This window comes from Phalacrocorax carbo, chromosome 6 (assembly GCF_963921805.1).
Source record: "Phalacrocorax carbo chromosome 6, bPhaCar2.1, whole genome shotgun sequence".
In the NCBI taxonomy this organism is placed as follows: Eukaryota; Metazoa; Chordata; class Aves; order Suliformes; family Phalacrocoracidae; genus Phalacrocorax; species Phalacrocorax carbo.
In genome coordinates, this window is record NC_087518.1 from 8,831,220 (window position 1) to 8,852,819 (window position 21,600).

The 21,600-nt window shown below is 41.0% G+C and overlaps 2 protein-coding genes across 6 annotated transcripts in view; one reads left to right on the forward strand and one right to left on the reverse strand.

Moving 5' to 3' along the window:
* Positions 1-12,792, reverse strand: part of ATXN7 (ataxin 7) — a 90,497-nt gene extending 77,705 nt beyond the window's left edge. For 2 of the 5 annotated variants that reach the window (XM_064453562.1, XM_064453565.1), the window contains exon 1: positions 12,213-12,406. The gene's annotated coding sequence lies outside the window, so the exon portion shown is untranslated. Of the gene's footprint in view, positions 1-1,830; positions 1,970-12,212; positions 12,409-12,684 lie in introns of those variants that run through there. The other 3 variants (XM_064453563.1, XM_064453566.1, XM_064453564.1) reach the window with 3 other exon arrangements.
* Positions 12,342-21,397, forward strand: THOC7 (THO complex subunit 7). The gene is made up of 8 exons (XM_064453568.1): positions 12,342-12,474; positions 12,955-13,072; positions 13,897-14,024; positions 14,392-14,478; positions 15,929-15,986; positions 19,538-19,604; positions 19,722-19,791; positions 21,016-21,397. The coding sequence occupies exons 1-8, from the start codon at positions 12,456-12,458 to the stop codon at positions 21,081-21,083; spliced, it is 615 nt and encodes a 204-aa protein (XP_064309638.1). The 5' UTR covers positions 12,342-12,455; the 3' UTR covers positions 21,084-21,397.
* Positions 21,398-21,600: the final 203 nt, after the last annotated feature.

Consider the following 21,600-nt stretch of genomic DNA (forward strand, 5'->3'; position numbering starts at 1 on the left):
AACTAAAAGAGGATGGACACTGCAAAGGGAGGATGCAGGGGTGATGGGTCGTGGAAGACACAAGATCTTAAGCAAAAAGAACTGTTTCTCCAACAACACGTGCCCATAAGACTGTGAGGAAATCCTCATTCGATTAAATGAGATCACAACCACGTATTCCTCCACTCCTATTATCCCTGGCTGCACCTTGGTCAATCTACTTTGCTCTTTGAAACTGAATTTAGAGGGAAAGTGGTATTTCTTCCATTACAAACACATTTATTTCTGCTAATCTAGGACAAGAGTCTTGCTGATCTAAAAGAAATCTCTTCACTCTTGTCAGCATTACTAAGGTCTCTTTTGTGGTTATTTCACTGCAACATTCTCTCAGTTTCCCTTATGCTTTGCCCATTTTTTTCCCTTTTCTTTCTCTCTTCATAGTATCTCTGTTGCAGTTTGGAAGGGAGAGAAGCTGAGGTGACACTTTTATTGCTGTCCAACACCAAAAAAATTCCAGCCGGAGAAGCCAACCGGTGCAGAGACTTGCAGGGTCCAGGCCAAGCAACCCAGAACGATTCTCCCCTTTGCCTACCAGTGACTGCCATCTAGAGTCAGAGTACACCTCCTCACGTGAAACAGCATCGGTAACGAGGAGGAGAAAAAAGAGCAATGAGAGAAATGCTAATCCCCGTCAAAGAAACCAAGAACTCACATTCTAGAAAGTTACAACTAGCTTAAAAAATTAAATTATTTGGGTTTCCCTTCTTAACATGCCTTCTGACTAATGAGCGCTCAGCCCACATCTCCGTTTTTCCCCCAAAACTGCAATAGCATTTTGTTATAAACACTGAAGTTGTACATGTGGGGGAAATAGCACTATACTGCTTTTCAAGTAAATCCTGTGGTTCAAACTGTTTGCTAAGAAACATGCTAGACCATGCTAAGAAACTGAATACAAAATTTCATCATTAGCTGAAGATGCAAGTCACCTTTCAAAGACTACCTGTGTAAAAATGCTGACAAAGCTTTAACACTAATTACATTAGTGATAGGAATGTGATTAAAAACATCTTGTGTCGTGAATCGCCACATCTAGTGGCATGAAACTTAATTTTAAAACGTTAACATTTTCATCTTAAGAAATACGTTCATATTGACTCAAATACACTAGTGGCTTAAATGTCTACAAGAGCCCACCCAAGCCAACAACACATCTTACATGCTGTAAATTTGACACATAATTATACACTTTATTAATTCATGGCTGTTTATTATACTATATAAAAATAATATATTTTTCTAACTACTACTACTTATGCAGCTATTAGTAAGGCACTCAATACTCAAGCATTAATCACACAACCACTAGATACTCTTTAACTGAATAAAAGGAAGGATTTTTTTGTTATTATTTACCTGGAGAATATAATAATTTGCATTTTAACATATTCCCAGTAGCAGTTCCCTCCTCTGCAAACCATGCACAGATATGAAGCCACAGCTGTGTAAGTGCTAGCCTCCTTCTTAGCTATGGCTAATAATGTCTTGTGAAGAAATCAGTTCTCCAGTTTCCTCACTCTTCTGCTCATGGTCAAGAAGACTGGTAATGAAGCATTATAAAAACACAAGATTTATTCTCACATTTATCCCTGCAGTAGATACACAACCTCCAGGTCACACGGTATACCTCCTCTTACTGCTAGTCCCACTAAGAAATTAATTTTTCCTAAGGGGATACATTTTCACAGATAAAATGAAATTAAGTGGGATTACAAACCTCGCTGTTGAACATGGCTACCTACGTATGAACTGAATGTCAAGTTGTGGTCTACTGAAATCAACAATTTCTACCTCGTGTATGCATGCAGCCAGCTGGAACAACTGCTCATTCAGATCCATGCTCAGGCCACACTTCTTCCCCACAAGCCACTCCACGAATCCTCTTAGTTTTTCCAGGTAGAACAAGAATTCTGTAACTGACCTGGACACATTACAGCAGACGAGAGTATTATTTAAACAGGAGGAGGACAGGTACTTACTATAGCATTGTCCTGGAAGATGACATGCAAGAAACACTCCCCCAAAAAACCAAACCCATTGAAAAACATAACCTTTATGACAACTACCAGAGGCTTTCCAAATTCCAGTTGAAACAGAACTACTAAACAGGTCACAGAGGTGGAAAGTAGGTTTCAGCGTGTGTCAGTCTTGTACTCTGATCTTATTAAAATCTGTGCAGTGTGTAGTTAGAGGTCTGTTAACCAAAGGAGGGACAGAAGGAACCTCCAAAGGTCAGATAGTCCATCACTCAGCCCCAGGGCGTGATAACTAAACTATCTGGTGGGAACAATACAGGTAATCGAACCTGTTCTTTTAAGACCTCAGGCAATGGAAGCACCATTGTCCCCGCCGGTGATTATTCCAACATTTCAATACTTCACTAGAAAACTGTGTTTGTCCATGCTGAACCTTCATTGCTGCAATTTGATCTTTCTTTCCTCCCAGCCGTAAGCCCCCACCCCCTGCTTTGCAATGGTCTTCAACAGAGCGATCTGTCTTCTCACTCTCTCAGCCCCCTCTCACTTAAGGAATTGCCTGCTTTTGGCACTTGTTTATGCATCGTGTTTTTCAGATCTTTAAGCAATTTCACTGGCATCTCCACACTTCCTCTTTTGTAATTTCGTTTGGTTGTCCTGCCTGTGTGCAGTTAATTAATACTTTATTTCAAAACCAAAGGAGACCAAGCAGTCTGATTTTCAGAAACTTAATAATGTATCAATTTTTTTATCTAACAAAGTTTAGGAAGCTCAGCTGGAACACAGCAGGCACTCCTTCCCTATGTAGTGTTTTGTACTTATAAATAAACAAAGCAAAAGTATACGTGACATTCCTATAACTTTAAAAATTCAGGTCATGTTCCTGAGATAATAAAATGTCACTATTATGGTGTGAGCACAAATATAAAAAGGAGGTTGGCCCCATTGCCCTGCAGCCAGATGATGCACTTTCCTGTTGATATCAGAGATGGTGCACAAAGAAGAGACGGTGAAGAACTAGAAACACAGAAAAATGCTTGCCAAATGGCAAGAAAAAGTAAAGAATTAATCTAAAAGCATCAAACTAAATCTTTGCAAAATATGACCACATAAAAGTGAGTTTTTTCTTTTGTATATCCTTCAATATTCTATTTATGTGCATAAAGCCTCAATTGCATAAAGCCTCAATAGTTACATTTTCTATTTTTGAAGTATTTATATTTCTAAAGCAAATTTTACTCTTAAGCTGTAAACTCTCTGCTAACAACATACAATGGTATCACAGACTCAACATTCCTCTTGATGAAGACACTTGCCTGGGAAGATCTTTGACCTGGCATCAAATGATCTTTGGCAAAAGAGATCATGGAATTTCCAATGACTCTTTCCTCCTTTCTCAACAAAAAGGATAATGGAGCCTAGCAAAGTCTGGGCCCTGCTGACAACTGGATTAGCAGAAATCACTCTTCTTTAACTACACTGACACATAGTTAGGGTAATATTTACCTATTTTTGTAGCTTTGTAGAAAAAAAAATCACATTTTGACATTAATTACTCTAATACTTTTCTCGACCACAACAAACAGCCCTGTACCTTACCCGTACCTACAAGAAGCTGTCTTGTGCTAGGGCTACTTATTTCTCCCCAAGCAATGAGAGCATTGTAGCTGCTTAAAAGACGTGACCGGCACAGAAGCCAACAGAGAACAACTGCTTACTTAAAGACAACTATACTTGCTGAATAACTTAAAGAGGACTCTTTGAGGGAGCAGCACATTCTCATAGCATCCATCTCCACAGAAGAGCAACAAGGAGAACCACCACTGAGAAAAGACAAAGAATAGCAGTTATACTCACTGATACAAGCAGAAAGAGAAGAAAATGTAGGTTGCAAAATGGCTGTCTTAGAGTTGGAACTCTCTGTGTCAAATTTAGTAGGCCAGTCCTAGAAAGACATGATGGGGAACAGACTCTATAAAGAGGCAATTACAAATAATGAAGATTCGATAAGGATGATCCAGGCATTAGGAAACTCGTTACCTGTCTCATCATCATATTACAAGTCTACGTCAACATTTGAGAGGACTAGTAAAGTCCAAAATCTGTCCAAGAGCTTGCAGGACCAAGACAGACTTCTTTAACATATACATTTGAAAAGAGCAGCTCTTGAACTATTTCCTTTCACTTGTTTGATGACATAAGCTACAGTTGCAGTCAGCTGCTCCTGTTTGTGCATCTTTCACGTAACAACAGGAAAGAAAAGCTTTACAAGAAAACTTGACTGTAAATATCTTCCTATTCTAATCCCAGCAAAGTGGCTGCAGCTTAAGTGCAGTTCAGATACTTCTAAAATTAAATTTCAAATTCATGGCATCTAAAAAAAAAATCACCGTATGTTTTACTTTAATATACACATGCACTATTTTATTTCAGGATATGGTATTGTTCAACACCATCCCAACTTTACATATATATATATAAAAAAACCACACACCCCCAAAAACCACAAGCAGATCTCGAGAATGAAAAAACCCAACCCATAACTGCCAAAGAGACACTGGAATGAAACTGAAGTGAAAATATTTACAACGAACCACTAAATCACAGGTGCATACTTGTAGTTATTATTAGCATGACTTTGTTTTACTCTCATCTCTTACAAGCCAATCTTTATTCATTTAAGTTATAAAATCCAATTTATCTGCCTTGCCTCTTTTATTAGTTCAATTCTCTCCATGTATAACCAACATTAAATTTTTATTAAAATACAGGCAAAAGGCAGAGGACCAAAAGAACTCCTCGTGGTTTTCAAACACTCGGCACTAACATTTTGCAAAAGAAAAAACAACAAGCAAACCTGAGTGCTTGTTTATATACCACATCTCTACTAAAACACTATAATAAGAAAAGTTACCTTGGCAGTTTTGTAAATACTATTAAGAGAAATAACATTTTGGACTTAACGTTTTGGACACACATATAAAGACTTACATTTCTGAACTGAAAATCTGTGCGTATATATAACTACGTACGTGTATACACACACACATATATAACGTATTTTGTGTCCTACTTCTCTTTTTCCCCATGTTTGACATTAATTTTTTTATTTGCCTTTTGCAAACCACCAAAACAGTTTATGAAGCAGATAATTTTACTCCATGACTTGTTTTCTTCTGTTTACCTACACTTTTCAAGTCAAAATTCTATTCCTGCTTGCACATAAAATTTGGAAATTACCAGGAAGGCACTCATATATCTTTGAGCAGAGTCCCGATCTTCTGTTCAAATGTAATCTTTGCCTCACTTGCACGTTTTTCTCCTGCACTTCTGAAACTACCTGTTTGCTTTTATGGATTATTTCCTTAAATGCCTTACTCCTCGGTCATCTAACATCTCTGTGCTGGGCTGTACAGTCATGTTCAGTCTTTCTGACAGCAACACCACCTCACACTATTCAACAGCCTGGTGATTACAAAATCTACTCTGATGGAAAGAATTATGGGCATTAATCCCCTCAGGAAGGAGGATAGCTGGGTTGAAGTCTCCCACACATGTGGCGAGCAGTCTAGCGGATAACAGCTTTGCTAATGACGAAAAAGGAACCAGAACCATTGCCACCTCCTGGGTTTTGAAAGCAAAGATTGACCTTTGCTCCCTTTTTGAAAGAAAGGGCTTATGATACTAATTTCTAGAGAGCGTGAATCTGAAATGCTCCCTGGAGAAAGGTGCTTAGCCCTGGATATAGGCAGGATTTAAGCACATTCCTACTTCGGCTACCAAGTAGAAAACGTGCAGATTCATCGCCTCCTTCAAGCTGTTCTGGCTGGTGTAAGTTTAATGAAACACCAGCAAATACTAAAGCATTTGGCCTCCTCCACCTTCATGGAAACCCGACCCAACTGGCCTCAGCCAGACCAACCTTCCCTTTGGTACAACCAGTTTGAGAAAGGTAAGAAAATGTCAGAAACTGAATCTGTCCCTTCTGGACCTCTGATGGAAAAGACCATTTATCTCCTCATCATACATCTCCTGAAATATTTGTCTAACGATCTGTTTCGACAGCAACTGAAGCAGGAGTTTAGAAGCTACATTTGGCCCACTCAAAAAAGAAAAAGAAACTGAGGAGAGCATGCCTTCTTCCTAAGAAGGCCACAACTTCTCTTTGGGGTTTTACCCTGCTTCCAGTCACTGTTGGTAGGAAAACGATGGTCAGAAACAAGTTCAGTGTTTTCATTCAGTATATGACATACTAAAACCTAAACTGAGCAGGCATCACCGAAGCGTGTGACCATGCCTCTGATTACTTCTGTTACACTGCGCAGGCTCGTACCTCACTCACACACAAATCAGGAGGTGAGAACATGCTTCAGTGTATCATGTTTTATAGGAACTGTAAATTGTAGCTGTGCTTAAACACTCCCCACTGGCAGACTTACTCTATTAAAAGAAAATAAACCATAAAATAATCCAAAGCAAAATATAAACCCAATTTAAAATGAGAAACATGTTTAAAGATATAGACCTGATACTTTCTTCATCCTCTGAGATTGAAGTGTTTCTTCCAACATCTCTCCACGATGCAGCCAAGCTCAAAGCCTTGAAAAATTTCTAGGTCTTGTTTTACAGATTTGGACTGCTTTGAAAAAAAAATAATCCAAAAGAACCCCAACCAACCAACTTTTATTAAACTTTGAAAAGCTGACTCAGAAGCTGCGCAATGGCTCTGATTCAGCTTTCTTAGCCAAGTCAAAGCATCTGGCCACGTGATTCAGAAAGCGCTGCTCTGAAGTCGGGCAAGAGCTGCTTTCCAAAGGAGGAAATGCCTGTTTTCCCTTGTAATCATTGTGCAAAATTTCCTCAGTAGCACTAACAGTTATTTATTTAAACATGATACAAGTAAATACGATATTCACAACTCTCTTACTGTTCATCCAATGTTTCAAGCCACAGTTAAATACAAACATTTACCATTTGGCCCACTGCCAAGGGAGACAAATTCTTCCTAGTATAAAACCTCATTCAACATCCACCTCTTCCTCTGAAAACCCTGGCACGCCACTGATGATCTTCAGGGCGCAATGTAAATGCTACCAAACCCACGAACTGAAGGATTAGGGAAGGAAAAATAAAAATACAGTGGTTTTCTTATTAAAAAAAAAAAAGCCACACTGAAAACATCCTGCCAACAAACTAAGAGGTTACTAAACAACTGACTAGTCCTGCCAAAAAAAATTCCAAAAGAATAAATGGCTGCTTCCTTACAAAATACATGAAACGCTACCCTAAAAATACCTGACAGTCATTTTAAAATCACAGAATGCAGGCTACATGTGGGATCTCCGAGGCATCGCACGGGCAGCTGAAGTCTACGGTGTTAATGGTTTTTAGATTAAAACAAAAATCTAACCATCTAATCTGTCCTGCAGCGGTTTCATGACACTGAGTTTCACGAGATACCTGTTAAAACACCTTGAATTTCTTGCCAAGTGGGAACTTACCAAATCGCTGGGAAGAGGTATCATGACCCAGTGTACCAATTCTAACTTCTGATAATTCCACTGCCTCAAAGCACCTTGCGATGCGCATGCAAGGCATGCTTCCATTTTGTGGGCGCACCCCTGAGTTCAATCTTCTGCACTGAATACCTAACTTTCCAATATCATGTAGTTTCAACTTGAGTTTGACAAGCTTTAACAAATTAGTGACAGATGTACAATAATTGATCTTCGAGCTTCATAAAAAAGGCAGAAAGCTGTTACATAATTCCTGTGAAGATATCTTAAAAAGGGCAATATCAGAACACCACCTGTATAATCCAGTTTAAGCAAGAGACAGAGCCCTTACTTAGGTAAAAGTTATTTAAAAGGACCATGCGGCACTGAGACTAGGATAAGCTTCTGCCTCCCTTCATGAGAAAAGGAGTCGTAATGAAATGTCTTTCTAACAAAGAAAATATTCCCAGAACTTTTATTTTGCAAAGTTCTTCTGTCAAAAATTCTGGAATTTTACACGCTTCTTCCAGATACAACGTGAAAAATAAGAAATAAAAACAGTCCTGTAGCCCACAACTTGTGGTTACATTATTATCGGATAGGAGTCTAGTTTTTAAAGTATGGTATTAACAGTATATTTAATCAATCTTGGTAACGCAGGCAGTAGGCAGCAAAATTGATTACTGTTTGGATAATAAAATGTTGCATTTTTAAATTATTGTTATTGTCACTACAGTCGCAACAAGTATTTTCACTCTCTCTTCTCTCATTATGTTGTAATTCTGTGAAAATGTGCTAGCTCTGCAGAAACACAAGGGTCCATGTTAGGAAAGCTTTTTACAAGGCTAAGAACCACACTGCTCACTATCTGAAAAAAAAAATAGAAAGAAAGAAAAAAAGAAACCCTAAAACCCTATTACTCTTTTACCCCTAATCACTGGATTGAAAAATTTCAGGTTTATCTGCCAAAAGTGAGTATTTTAGTATCTGCAGAACTAGACAGCCAGTGTCTAAGAATTTTTACAGAATGAGATGACAAGCTCTTGAAACACTGATGCTAGTTTTCAGTGAACACTGAGGCTAAAGAAGACTGGAAAGAAAATATAACACTGCAACATAATTTAAAATGAGAAAACAGGGTGACACCAACAGGTTAGCTTGATGTCAGTTCTGCACAAAATCATGGTACGCAATGAACAAAGAAATAAAGGACGGTGGTAAAAAGTAATGCTAAACATAGGCTTACAGAAAATAGGTCTCGCTAAATAAATTTGGTATGGCTTTCTGACAAGAATATAGGTTGGACTGGATAAAAATACCTTGTAGTTTCTGACCTACTATACTTAGATCTCTGTAAGATTTACTGCCACACAACAGTCTTATTTAGAAGTTATTCAACACGAAGAAAACCTGGAATCTAAAACCACCTCATAAATTATTAGGGAGGCTTAGGAAAAATATTTTAAATCCACCTCATCAATAGTTAAAGCTGTTTTCTTAGCTCTAAAAATCATAGCTCATTACAGCCTGGTATACTATAAAAAGCTTATTCCCCTTTAACTTTTTCTGCAGTTGGGAAAAAAATACACAGTTAAAGAAAAGGGGAGGAGGTAGAAAGTCACATTAAACTTTGATTCTCATAAAATTTTTTTTAAGGAAAGAAAACTTCAACATTAACAGATTTCCTCAATAAAAAAAAATCTGGTGTACTTAAAAGTCATTTTTTCAGAAATGAAAAAAAGGGTACTAATGAAAAATCTGGGCCAGTTCCACACACATGTAACATCTTGCAGTACTAAACTTACCTAGCTTATACTTCTTGTATCCAGAGTCACCTGGAAACATTAGAGAAGATCATTTAACACTTTTGACAAGGACAGGTGTGCAACAAATTATTATGTATAAGCTGCTTCAGGGCCTTACCATGTGGCAGACATAAAGGAATTCAAGGGAAGAGGGGAAACGACATCACATTTAGCTTGGTTGAAAGCTTGCACGCACAGGTACATATTCCAAAAGAGCTGGCACGGAGTAAGGTGCTATGCCCTGTGCAAGACATTTTTTCCTATTGCATGAATCTCCAATACTGATGCCTTAAGGAATGTCCAACGCTACTCAGTATTTCTGCCAGTCAATTGAAGGATTATATAAAAGACTATAGCTAATGGAATCTGCGCAGAATACACGAACTGGTGAAGGACAAATAAATAAGAGTAGGTCAACCCTGCTCCAGAGATCTACATCATACATGACATTGAATTAACGGAAAAAACACGTCTGTATACAGCCCACACACCCCATACATGTGAAGCAAGGGTTGTTTCATACTTACAAGATGAGGAACTCTACCTGGAAAGGGAGCAAACCAAAGGAAGACTCCAAAGACACAGCGAATACTCAAGCACGTCTAGAAACCCAGCAAGCTGGACTTGGCTAACTGGGCAAAAATATCTCATGGATGTTTAAAATGGCAAAAAAGGACAGGAAGGAGGCTAGGCTACTACATCAATATGTAGCCCTAGTAAGATTCTTGATGATGTATTTACAAAGTTCTACTTCCCATTCTAAAAGCGAAACGTAACTGAACATCGATGATGCCTGAAAGCCCTGTCTTAAAAAGAAAAATAACAGCTTTGTTCCCAAAATTGTTCTTACAAGTCTAAGACCCAGAACAGAGAATTGGTAAAAATTTTGTAATTAGTAGCACATATGAAGACAAGAATGGCACAAAAGTCATTAAATATTATTAACTAATCATATGGACTGGTGTATTCTAAATTAATTATTCAAGGACTATCTATTTGTCATTGTAGAGAGTTTAATAAGACTATCTGACCAACACTGGAATGATGAACAAAGAGTGAGAAAAGGTTATATTGGATTAAATGACAGAAAGTAACACAAAAGTATTCTAACATGATTAAATAAATAATTGTGGATTTTCACCTACAATAGTCTTTGGTTCAGATCAACTTCTCTCTGTGGTAAAAATAGAAAGGGCTCAGAAAACAGAAAGAGCTCAGAGAAGGGCAAGAAAAATACTAGGTCTTGATAAGACTGGATGCTTCAAGACGCCTAAGACTTCCAAAGAGGCAATCAGTGGGTAAAGAGGGAAAGGCAGCAACAAACGGCACTGTATAAAATTTCTGTAGAGAATTTCAGCTAGGTCTTCTTCATACCCTTTGCCAAAACACTAGGGCTGTAGGACAGCGACCAAAGCCTTAGGAAAAACAAAGGTTTTTGTCAAACCAACTGTATTAAACAGCAACAAATTCAGAGTTCATAAAGGTGAGGTCTTTCAATAGTGCATGCATAGCTCATGAATTCACTGCCTGTTCTTTGGCCCAAACTTTGTATAACTGTTTTCACATAAAATTATTATCAGTCACAAATCATACAATACATAAAAAATTCAGGAACAGAAATCACTTATCCAGGTTTTCTATGTTGAAAACTCTCAATTCTCAAAAGTTCAGGCTCCCTGTAATGCTTTCCCAATAGCACCTTCCAAAGAATATGACCAGTTGCCTATTGAAGACAAAGCACTGGCTTGAAACAATCCCCAAATCCGTAAATAGCTGTTAAATGCCACTATCCAGAACAAAAAAGCGCCTCGTAATCACTCACAGCTCTAAAGCCAGGAAAGCGCAGATTATAGCACACATTCACTTTGTTCTTTTCTTACCCTGATTTTCTCCACCACCCTAAAATTGTCAACACAAAGCGCTGAGCAGAACAAGCCTCCGAAGCAAAATGAAGAGGGAACGCAAGGGTGTCAGGCTTTGGACGTTCGCCTCCTGCACCATGACACGTACTACAGTAACGCTGCCAGTTTTAGCGCTGCCCAAGTGTCAAAGTCGGTGGACCAAAAGCCTAAAACTCAACGCTTGGTATCTGTAACACCTTAATATCTCTGTTCTCCAGACACCTCTAGCCTTTTTTCTCAGCGCCGGCTCAGTTTTTCAGGGTAGGAAGAATTCCTATCCACTCGTGACAGCCAAACTCCCCAGAAAACATAGCGGAATAATGGTTTTTGCACCCCCAGGGCCCTGCTCCTTGTCTTCCCAGCACTGAGTGGTGATAAGCCCAAGGGTGGCCCAGGGGAAGCCAGCCCAGCTCCCTCAGGCCTGCCCCACGGACACGTCCTCCGCACCCTCGCCAGGCAGCGGGCACCGTGGGGCCGATGCTCCTGCTCCCTCCGGCTGTAGGGACCGGCCAGCCAGCGCGGCGGGTCCCACCACCCTCATGGTGCCATCGCCTTGGTGCCGGGCACCGTGGCAGGCCATCCACCTGCTCCCCTGCAGCAGGACCTTCCACCTGTTCCCCCACAGCGGGACCGTCCACCTGTCCTCCCATGGCAGGACCGTCCGCCTGTCCACCCGTGTCATCGCCACCACCTTCGCAGGGCCGAGGCTATACGGGAGCCCCCTGAGGGGAGGATGAGGCCGCCGAGGGTGACGGTGGCAGCAGCCCCGGGAGGACACTGTCAGGCAGGAGCGTAGCGGGAAGGCGGCCGAGGGGCTCCCCGGCCCGGTGGCTTCCCCGCCGCGGCGCGTCGAGGGCGAGGGAGCATGTGCCGGGGGCATGGCGGGGCGGCCCGGGCGGGGGGCGGCGGGGCCGGGGGCGCGGTGGCGGGGGCGGGGAGGTGGAGCCTGGCTGCGGGCGCGGGGACCGCCGCTTCCCTCCCCCGTCGGCCCCTCACCTGGCGGGGCCGCCCCTCGCCAGGGGGCCGGTTCCACGCGGGGCGCAGGCCTCGCCCGCCGGCCCTCCCCGCCGCCGCCGCAGCAGCAGCCGCCGCCGGGCCGCGCGTCCGCCGCCAGCCGGCTCAGGCCCCAGCCGCCGCCGCCGCCTCCCCCTCCATGGCCGCCGCTCTCGCCGGCTGCATTGTGGGAAGCTGACCTCACTCGCTGCTGCCGCCGCCCCGCCGGCTCCGGCACTCGCCGCCATGGGGGCCGTGACCGACGGTGAGACCTCCCTCCCTCCCTCCTTCCTCCCTCCCTCCTTCCCCGCGCTCGCCGCTCCGCGCCCCGACCCCTGCCCGGCCAGCTCAGCTCGGCTCCCCCTCAGCGCCCGGCCCGCCTCGCCTCCCGCCCGCCGCACGGCCCCGGCCGCCCCCGGCAGCGCGCTCCCCGCGCCGCGCCTCAGCCCTCGCCCCCCGGCCCTCGGCCTCTCACCCCGCACACGGGCCTCCATCCCGGCCCCGCAGCCCCGCTCCCGGGCCCTTCATGCCGAGGCACGTCCGGGCCTTGGGCGCCCCCCGCCCCCAGGCCGCTCCGCCCGGGCCCCAGGGTCCCTCAGCTCGGCGCCCTGCCTCCCCGCCCCTGCATCCGATCCTCCCGCCACAGCCCCGGGGGTCGTTCCCCGAAGGCCTGGGGTGAAACCCGCCCTCTGCTCTGGGATGCGGCCGCCATCGCGTCAGGCATTAAACGGGAGTTTTTCCTCAGATGAAGTTATCCGCAAGCGACTTCTGATCGATGGCGATGGTGCTGGCGACGACAGGAGGATCAATTTGTTGGTGAAGAGTTTCATTAAGTGGTGTAATTCCGGATCTCAAGAGGAAGGGTATTTGTTTTCTGTTTTTTGGTTTGGTTATTTTTCTTTCTAGTCTTGGAACTGCTCGGCTCGCATTTGTGGTTCTGTGATTTCAGTGGAAAACTGGGTTTTGAAAAGATCCCTGTTAAAGCGTATACATCTGCATTTCAGCACGGCTCCGTGGTGTTGAGCAGAAGCGCCGAGCGCTGCGGTGGGAGACGAAGGCTAGAGAGGGGTCAGAAGCCGCTGCGGGCTGTATCGCGAAGCCTGCCCGAGCGAATGGCCTCGGGAGTGTCGTGCCGCGGCGTGACCCGTCCGGGAGCCCCGCTCCTCTGTCGGGATCACGGCTCGAGTAATTCAGTTGGCAGTTCTGCATTTGTTCTGTTAGGGAAGGGCAGCACTGCTGGCAGTTCTGCTGCTGCGGTTCTGTTTTTTTGTTTTTTTTTAATAAACAGGCCAAAGTAATAAGGGTGTTCTGCTGTGGGGTCCGTACTAGCACCAGATATACATTCCCGGAGGAGACGATGCAACGTTTGTGTGTACGGAGAAGCACTGCGGTATTAAAATACGAATCCCGGTGGTCACAGAGCCAGCCAGCTGGGAAGTTCACAAGCCCTGGATCAATCTGCCCATTTCTTTAATACTCACTTGGCACCTTTAAGGACACGATGGTTTAGTTCATGGGTGCGATGTCGCTAACTGCACTTTCAAAAAATCATACATTGAATCTTTGAAATATTTTATTTCTTCAATAATTGTTGTTTACCTGTTCCTTATGCTACATGAGCCTTTGTTTTGTAACGGTACGGGGTATTTTTGTGCTGTTTAGGAATAAATATCTTGTCTGTTTTCAGTTACAGCCAGTACCAACGAATGCTGAGTACTTTATCACAGTGTGAATTTTCAATGGGAAAGACTCTTCTGGTGTATGATATGAACCTGAGAGAAATGGAAAATTATGAAAAAATCTATAAGGATATAGGTAAATATGCAAAAATACGGCTGTCTTCTGTTTGACAATTTCTCTTCTATGAACAAGCTTGAGCCAGGTCTGATGAACATAGTATATACATATGATGAGTGATTTGGTGGGGTTTTTTTTGTTTGGTTGGATTTTTTTTCATAATAGGTAGCACTCATACATGTGCTGTAAGCACCTTATCTGTATACAAAATGCATACAAATAACAGCTTTTTTCACCTATTGAAGTATATGTGGTTTTGAAGCTGATGGCGCTAGCAGGCCACCATGTCACAAACAGCTCTCTTTATAATTTAGCAGAATAGCTTGTTTACACATATTGTTTGATTTCAGTATAACTTTGTGTATCTTTTTTTTTATTATTAAAGAAAATAGTATAACTGCAGCACATGAGAAGATTTCTGAATGCAAAAAACAAATCCTGCAAGCAAAAAGGATTCGAAAAAATCGCCAGGGTAAGGGGCAATATCTGCATTTACACTGGTCGGTTTCATTACTTTGTTACCTCTTAAAATACATTATATCAGAAAATAGATTGCAGATTTCTGAAAGTGCAAGGGAATATGATGGCATCATGAATACTATATTTAGTCTGGTGGGTTCCACACTCACTACTGCAAGTTTTTGGTGGATGAAGCAGGCAAGATTGAACCAGCAGGTCTCAGTGACATGCAACATTAGGAAAACCTAGAACAGTAGTTCAGAGAGATGTTTTCAGGCCAAAGAAAAACCCCAGAAGCATCTATCACAATTCAGGAGACCTGAGAAGAACTAAAACGCGTTATTAACAGTGAGACAGGAGTTGAACAGACTTATACCCAGCACTGAAGATCATGCCAGTGTATTCCTTCAACTCATAAGGGAAGGTAATGTCTTGGCATACACAGGGACAGTGATGCCGGTTACACACCCAACAGCTCTGGATGTGTCCTTACTGAATACCTGCTATGAGAGGTGTATTTTTTCACCTAGTCTTAAAAGTGTGTGCTGATAATTTCAATTGAAACTTAAAGCATTTCCCTGTAATAATGTGTTACCAAAAGATTAGCAACTGAGGAGAAGCAAGAAATTTTTTTTCTTGATAAATGAAATGCAAAAAGAATATGTTGTAACAGATGAAAAGTTTTATATACAACTGTTCAGTCATTTTTGTGGATAACTTTAGGCTCAACTGGGAATTAAAAGAACCTTAACCAGTAGGAATGTAGAGTTCTTACATCTTCACAAAGCATAGATCTGAAGTTTTTGCTGTTTGATACGTTCTGTCCAGCCTGCAGCACGTGTATTTTTTCCATGTGAATGAGGTGGTTGGCGTATGTACAATCATACTATCAGGAAATGGCTGTGTTAGTTGCCTGTATAACCATAATGTTGCTCTTGATGTGTAATACAGTTTAGAAAAAATCCTGCTGTTTCTCACGCATTTTACACTTTTTTCTAAAAATCTTAAACTGTTGTGTAACATCAGCACCGTTTTCTGTACATAGACGTTAGATTGTATCTAAAACCAGTGCTCATGAATCCTACACAAAAGAGCAAGTGTGCAGCACTGCAGAGCTGTCTCTAAAGGTCATGTTTTCTGGCCTCATCCTTTAACAAATCACTAGCACTGGGTAAGTTTGAGTGAGTCGGTAATGGTCTATATCTGAAGTTTATTTAAAATATCTTTTGCTGTAATTGCCTACTTTGAAATGTTATAGCATGTTACAAATTATATACATTTTCATATATGGATATTTACAGGTACTTTTTTACATGTGTAAGGTGTTATGTACAAATTTGAAAAATGTTAAAACAGTTTTTCAAGAAGGAGAAAGAATCTGTACCATTCTGTGGTACCTGATTTTTGGTTCTTGAATCTATACTTTCAGAATTATTCAGACTAACTATTTAAATTTCTTTCAGAATATGATGCATTGGCCAAAGTCATACAACACCATCCAGACAGACACGAAACACTGAAGTAAGTGTGAGACGACATTAGATTATAATAAGCCAGTAAGTTGGAGGTCGCCAGATTTGACATTTCCTTGGTTTTAGTTTGAGCTTTCCTTGCTTTTATGCAATTCCTTCTGACAGGAGAAAAAATTGGATTTAATTTTAAAATAGTGTCTTTACCAGCTTTCTTTAACTAATCTCCATCTGTATGGGTTCAGAAGCATTGCTAATCATTTTGTATTTGAAATTTTTCCATTGTTTAGTTGAATAAGTGAACTCAGATGTAAATGCACATCTAATGTCGGTTTAACGGGGACAAGTTGCTCAGAAGAGAGAGATGGTGGGGCAGTGCTGTAAAGCCGCCAGCAAGGGATTCAGTAGTCACGCAAAATACATAACACAAGAACTAAGGTGGAATGAGAGAAAGCAGGAGAAAGCTGCTCTTTTTTTTGTGTGTGTATTTTTTTAATGTGCTCCTTGTAGTAGTTGTTCCTGCATGCCCGGTTATAAATTACTACGTTGTGTACCACAATATAACCTGCCCTGGCATGCAGGTTAGACCTACCTGTTGTCCAACTTGTCTTGCATGTAACTTATAGTATTGTTTGTGTCATAGTTGGATTTGGATCATTATCTGTGCTTTTGGGTCGTTTTGGGCAGTTCTGGGGACATAATCTTTTCAACTTTTATCAAGCCACAGAAACATTCCAGGACTCATTGTATCTATGAGTTTGTTGTTCTTAACCTGATTAAAGATGTAGCATGGGGTTACTGTTCTCATTTAGCCCAGCTTGCACCGATCCTGTTGCCCACTTCCAGTGAAATTGCAGGAGGTGGCTGTCTTTTCACACTTCACGCCTTTAATATCAAAAGGAAGATTTTTTTTTTTTATTGCATTATTAACCTGATAGTAGGATTTTTATAGCTATAAGACACTGAGAATGTCACACATTTCTTTCTTGTATGTTGTTTTTCTGTGCCTTGATTTCATTACCACAACTTTGATTATTGCAGGCAATTCTCATGAGGCTTGACTACTTCTTACTTCATTAGTCAGCATGTGCTATTTAATAGTAAGGCTTCAGAATAAAGCATTGTCCAAAGTGATGTTTTTCAGATAAGTCAATTGATTAAGAATGGAAACAGCTAAATGGTAATACTTTTAGAGGATGCCAGGTTGTTTAGGTTTGGAGGGGTTGTTCTAATTTTGCTTAACACATCCAAGCTTAAGTTTCTTAAGCAAAGCTAAAAATGATGGTAAGTTACAGCTAGTAAATTTTGCATTTTGTCTTTTCTTAATTTTATCAGCTCTTTAGAAGAGGATATTACAGTTAGAAATACCAGTGTGTTCATCCACTGGAAGAATGGATACAGTGTATGCCCTTTTGTCCTTAGTCCTTCATATCTGTAGTCGAAGACACAGACTTGACGATAGCAGAGTATGATCCGCCATTTTACAGGTGGAGAAATAGGACATAGCAACGTTTTTAAAGGGAGCTCGGTTCATAGGTATTTTAGCTTTAACTGACCTTTAGACTTTAAATATAGGAAATAGATGAAGTTTTCATCCAATGTTTTAATTGCAAGGCTTCCTTGCTCTCTAGTTTGAGGAAAGTATACAGAAAACCATACTATGAACTGAGCAGGACCACCCTTAAATCAGAATGGAGGAAGCCTCACTAACAATGTCACGCTTTTTGTGGAACTCTTAATCACAAAAAACACTTGACAAAACTTCTTGCGAGGAGAAATGTCATGGGTTTATTGCGAGAGTTACATTTATAGCTTTTGCAGGTCATATGATACGATAGCACAAAGTTCAGAAAAATACTTTCTTTTTGCTTTTAAAGGACTGTTTCTTGGAACAACTAGTCATACAGCACAAAAGAAGATAAGGTAACGCACAGGAGCCAATTCAGGAAGTGACAGGAGCTGAACTACTAAATGGCAGTGCCCGCAGTCTAATTAGATGCAGTATCAGAAGAGCTGTTAAGAGGACCAAGAAATGACACTGAGTCTTAGAAAAGGAGATTGAAAAAAATTAGAAGGCTAGGTAAAGATTCTCTGGAGTGGAAAGTAAAAGAAGTAAAACCACATGTGGCTTGGATGTTACTAGAAAAACATTGCATGTCTTCTCACAGTCTGCTTATACCTGACGGCATGGTATAAACAGCAGGATTCAGCCAAATAGAAATCATTCAGAAACTAGAAACCAAATACTAGCAAAGTCAATGTATGAGTCTATAAGCTGTTAGCCTGTTTATCCCTTCCTATAATGGAATGTCCCACCCAACCCTCTTTCAGGCATTCCCCTCAAGGTACTACGTACTGGCTCAAAAAATCCCAACCCTCAGGTAGCACTAAACCAGGCCTTTTTCCCAACCATCATGAGTTACGTGGGAGTGGAGGCCTTTTTGTGGTTCCCGGGCCACACTAGTTGCAGCAGCTGTCAGTACTTCAGGGGCAAAAAAAAATACTTATTCCATAGCTGACCCCTGTATGGCTCTGCCTGCTAATTAATCAGGGATGGTCAGCGTCAGTCCACTTTGCCTTTAAAGAAACAGATTATGGTCATTACATGGAGCAAAAATAATGGTAGGCTTTAGAGGAAAAGTAGAAGAGCAAAACTGGAGGTTTGAGCGCAAGAGTTGAGCTCCATCCTCATTTGAAAGCTAGTGTACGTTATGGTACCTGTTACTCTTTGCCCTACCTCAAAAAGGATTGTGGTGGTCCATGGTGAGTCCAAGTGAGAACAGAAAACAATCAAATGCTTGCAGAAAGATCCTGAAGAGGTGTTGAAAGATGATGTATTTCAGAAGGATATGAATAATAATGAAGGTTATAGGCTTTGCACGTTTCCTTTATCTCTTAATGCCAGGGGCAATCACTTAAAATAAAAACTGGCATCTGAAAAAGGAATGAGTATTTGTCTGGATCACAGCGTTACATCCTGGGTGCTGAGGCATAAGCTATATCGTGTAGTTTCATAAAAAACATGGATTATTCTACGTATGCCTGTAAAGTCCTCATGTTATCCACTACCCTGTCTGGTCAGGCCAGTGTCAGAGATAAGGTACCTGGCTACGTGTTTAGTCAATTGTTGTGTCCGGGAATTGTTGTGTTTGTATACTGGGTATGTAGGTTTATCAAATATGTTATCCCAGCTGATGCTATGTTTTTATTTAATCTACTCTATGTTAACATAAAGAAATCTGTGAAGTAGCGAAGCATATGAAAATGCCATCGGTGTCTAACGTAACCCACTTCTTTAACTTCCATTGTGCAGTCAAGTAAATAACTTGTGGCAGGACTGATTGTTACAGTCCAAATACCCAGCGTACAACTGTATTCCAGCTTGGAGGCCCTGTTTTCTCTAAAAGTCATGAAACTACAAGTTTATGATAGAACAGTTAAACGTTTATGTGAAGTGGCCTTACCTCTAATGTAATTTCATTTGTTATGCTTTGGTTACCTTATGCTGTTTATTTAACAGTTCTTTTTCCTCCATTTAGTTCAAATCTGTTTTTCAAGAATTTTACAGAACTTCTTAAAAATACTATGACAATATCTTTTCAGGCAGCTAGAAGCTTTGGGAAAAGAACTTCAACATCTTTCTCACATTAAAGAAAATGTTGAAGATAAGGTAGGTTTTTCATATAGATCATTATGTAATTATTAGGAACATAATTAATGGAGAATCTGGTGTGGGTTGTTTGGCTGTATGTGCTCTGTTTCCTAAATATATATTTTATCACTCCAGTTGGAGCTGAGAAGAAAGCAGTTTCATGTTCTGCTGAGCACCATCCATGAGCTTCAGCAAACCCTGGAAAGTAAGTGGTGGTCTTGAGTAATGAATACAGCTGGCTTGGGTTTCAGCAGATCAAAAGGAATCACAGCTTCCAGCGGTGGGCTAGCTGTATGCGATTGAGGTTGGTGACCTCTTGCATTGGCAGCATTTTTTTTTCCCAGTAGTAGTCCAGAGCCTGAGGCTGCTCAGAATTTTTTTCTTCTACAAGCTAGCCACCGTGTCATTTCCTGCCTAGCTTCAGGTTAATCTATAGGCAACAGACTTCTTTAAAATGTGGGGGTGGACAATAGCAATTTGAGTTTGTTTTTTTTTTAAACAGAAAAAGTATTTCTTACAGAAAAGTATTCTTGTGCATAGTTTCCAGACTTAATCGTCTAATTCCTGGTTCAGTAGTTCTGAACATGTCACTGCCATTGTGGTATCGTTTGAGGCTTTACTAAAAAGAAATTGGAATACAGGAAAGCTAAATGACTTGCCTACTCAGACAGTGAGTCTGTAATAGAGCAGGGAGTAAAACTGTCATACACAAGAACTAAATGCAGGAATTTAGTCATACTCATCTTCTGTCGTACAAATACTTGGTATTTTCAGAGCAGCACTTCTCATGCTCTAATATGGGTAATATTGTTTAAATATAATTTGCTGGATTTTTGCTGTGTCTTTCCAAGATGGAATAGTTGGTGTAGCCTTTGAGCGTGACCTGATTAACATCCAGAGATGGCTATAAGAGCAGACTTTCATTCTCTAAGGCCGTCTAGATCTTCTTACGCAGGATGAACTGTTAATCCTAGGTGCACTTTAGCAGAAGGTTATTGTTATTATGTGTCACTAACACTTGCTTAAGCATTAGCCCGTAAAACACATTTTCACATGAGTGTATAGATTACCTTTCAGCTTCTAGAAATTTGTGATGGAAGTAACATTTTAGTGGAAGGCACAGCTTCAGTTTGAAATAAACAATTAATAGGCAAAGAGAAGGCATGTAATTTGAAGCAATCCAGTACTATTTGCTTGAATTGATACTATAGGATTTACCCCATATTTACTGTAATAGCTGCTACAGATAACAGCCTTAAAAACTTTGAAGGCTTTTTTTTTTTTGTTTGAACATAGCATTTTGTAGAATGAGATACTCAACTACACATTTAAGGCAATCGACGTAAAATATTTAAGTGGGACACAGCTCTGCAGTATGGTCTGTAAATATAACAAAGCATGTTTGACTAACAGTAATATTGAATTTTAGATGATGAAAAACTTTCAGAAGCCGAAGAATCTCAAGAAACTCAGATGGAAACAGAGACCAAACAGTAGATGTAATACGAAGACTGACTATACTACTGAAGAATGTCCAAGTGTCTTCACTTTGTGCTGAAACCAACAGTAAGAGAGATGGAGCCGAAGAAGTTTTCTACTTCTTCTGTGATTTTTTTTTTTAATACAAAAATAATTGTTTTGCTTATGTTTCGGGGGAAACAGTTACAGATCTGTGCAGACAGGCACTTCGCGTTAGTCCAAAAACTTTGTAATTTGTGACGAAAAATATATTTTGTTTTATAAAGGATGAAGCTTCTGCACAGTACTTGTGAACTAAGGTGTTTGCAAAACACTGTCAATAAAAGGGGTTTCGGAAACTCTTTGTATTTTTAGTAGGCACCGAGCCCATTAGTTAAGGATCCTTTTCTTACCTGACATTGGACTGAGGGCAGTGCATCTTTGCATGAGCCCCAGCTTCCATACCCTAGTCCAGATGGGTCCTAAGACTGAACTAAGTAGGGTCTTAATTTTTCAAAGTAATTGCCGTTTTAGAGCTTAGCTGTGAATAGACTAG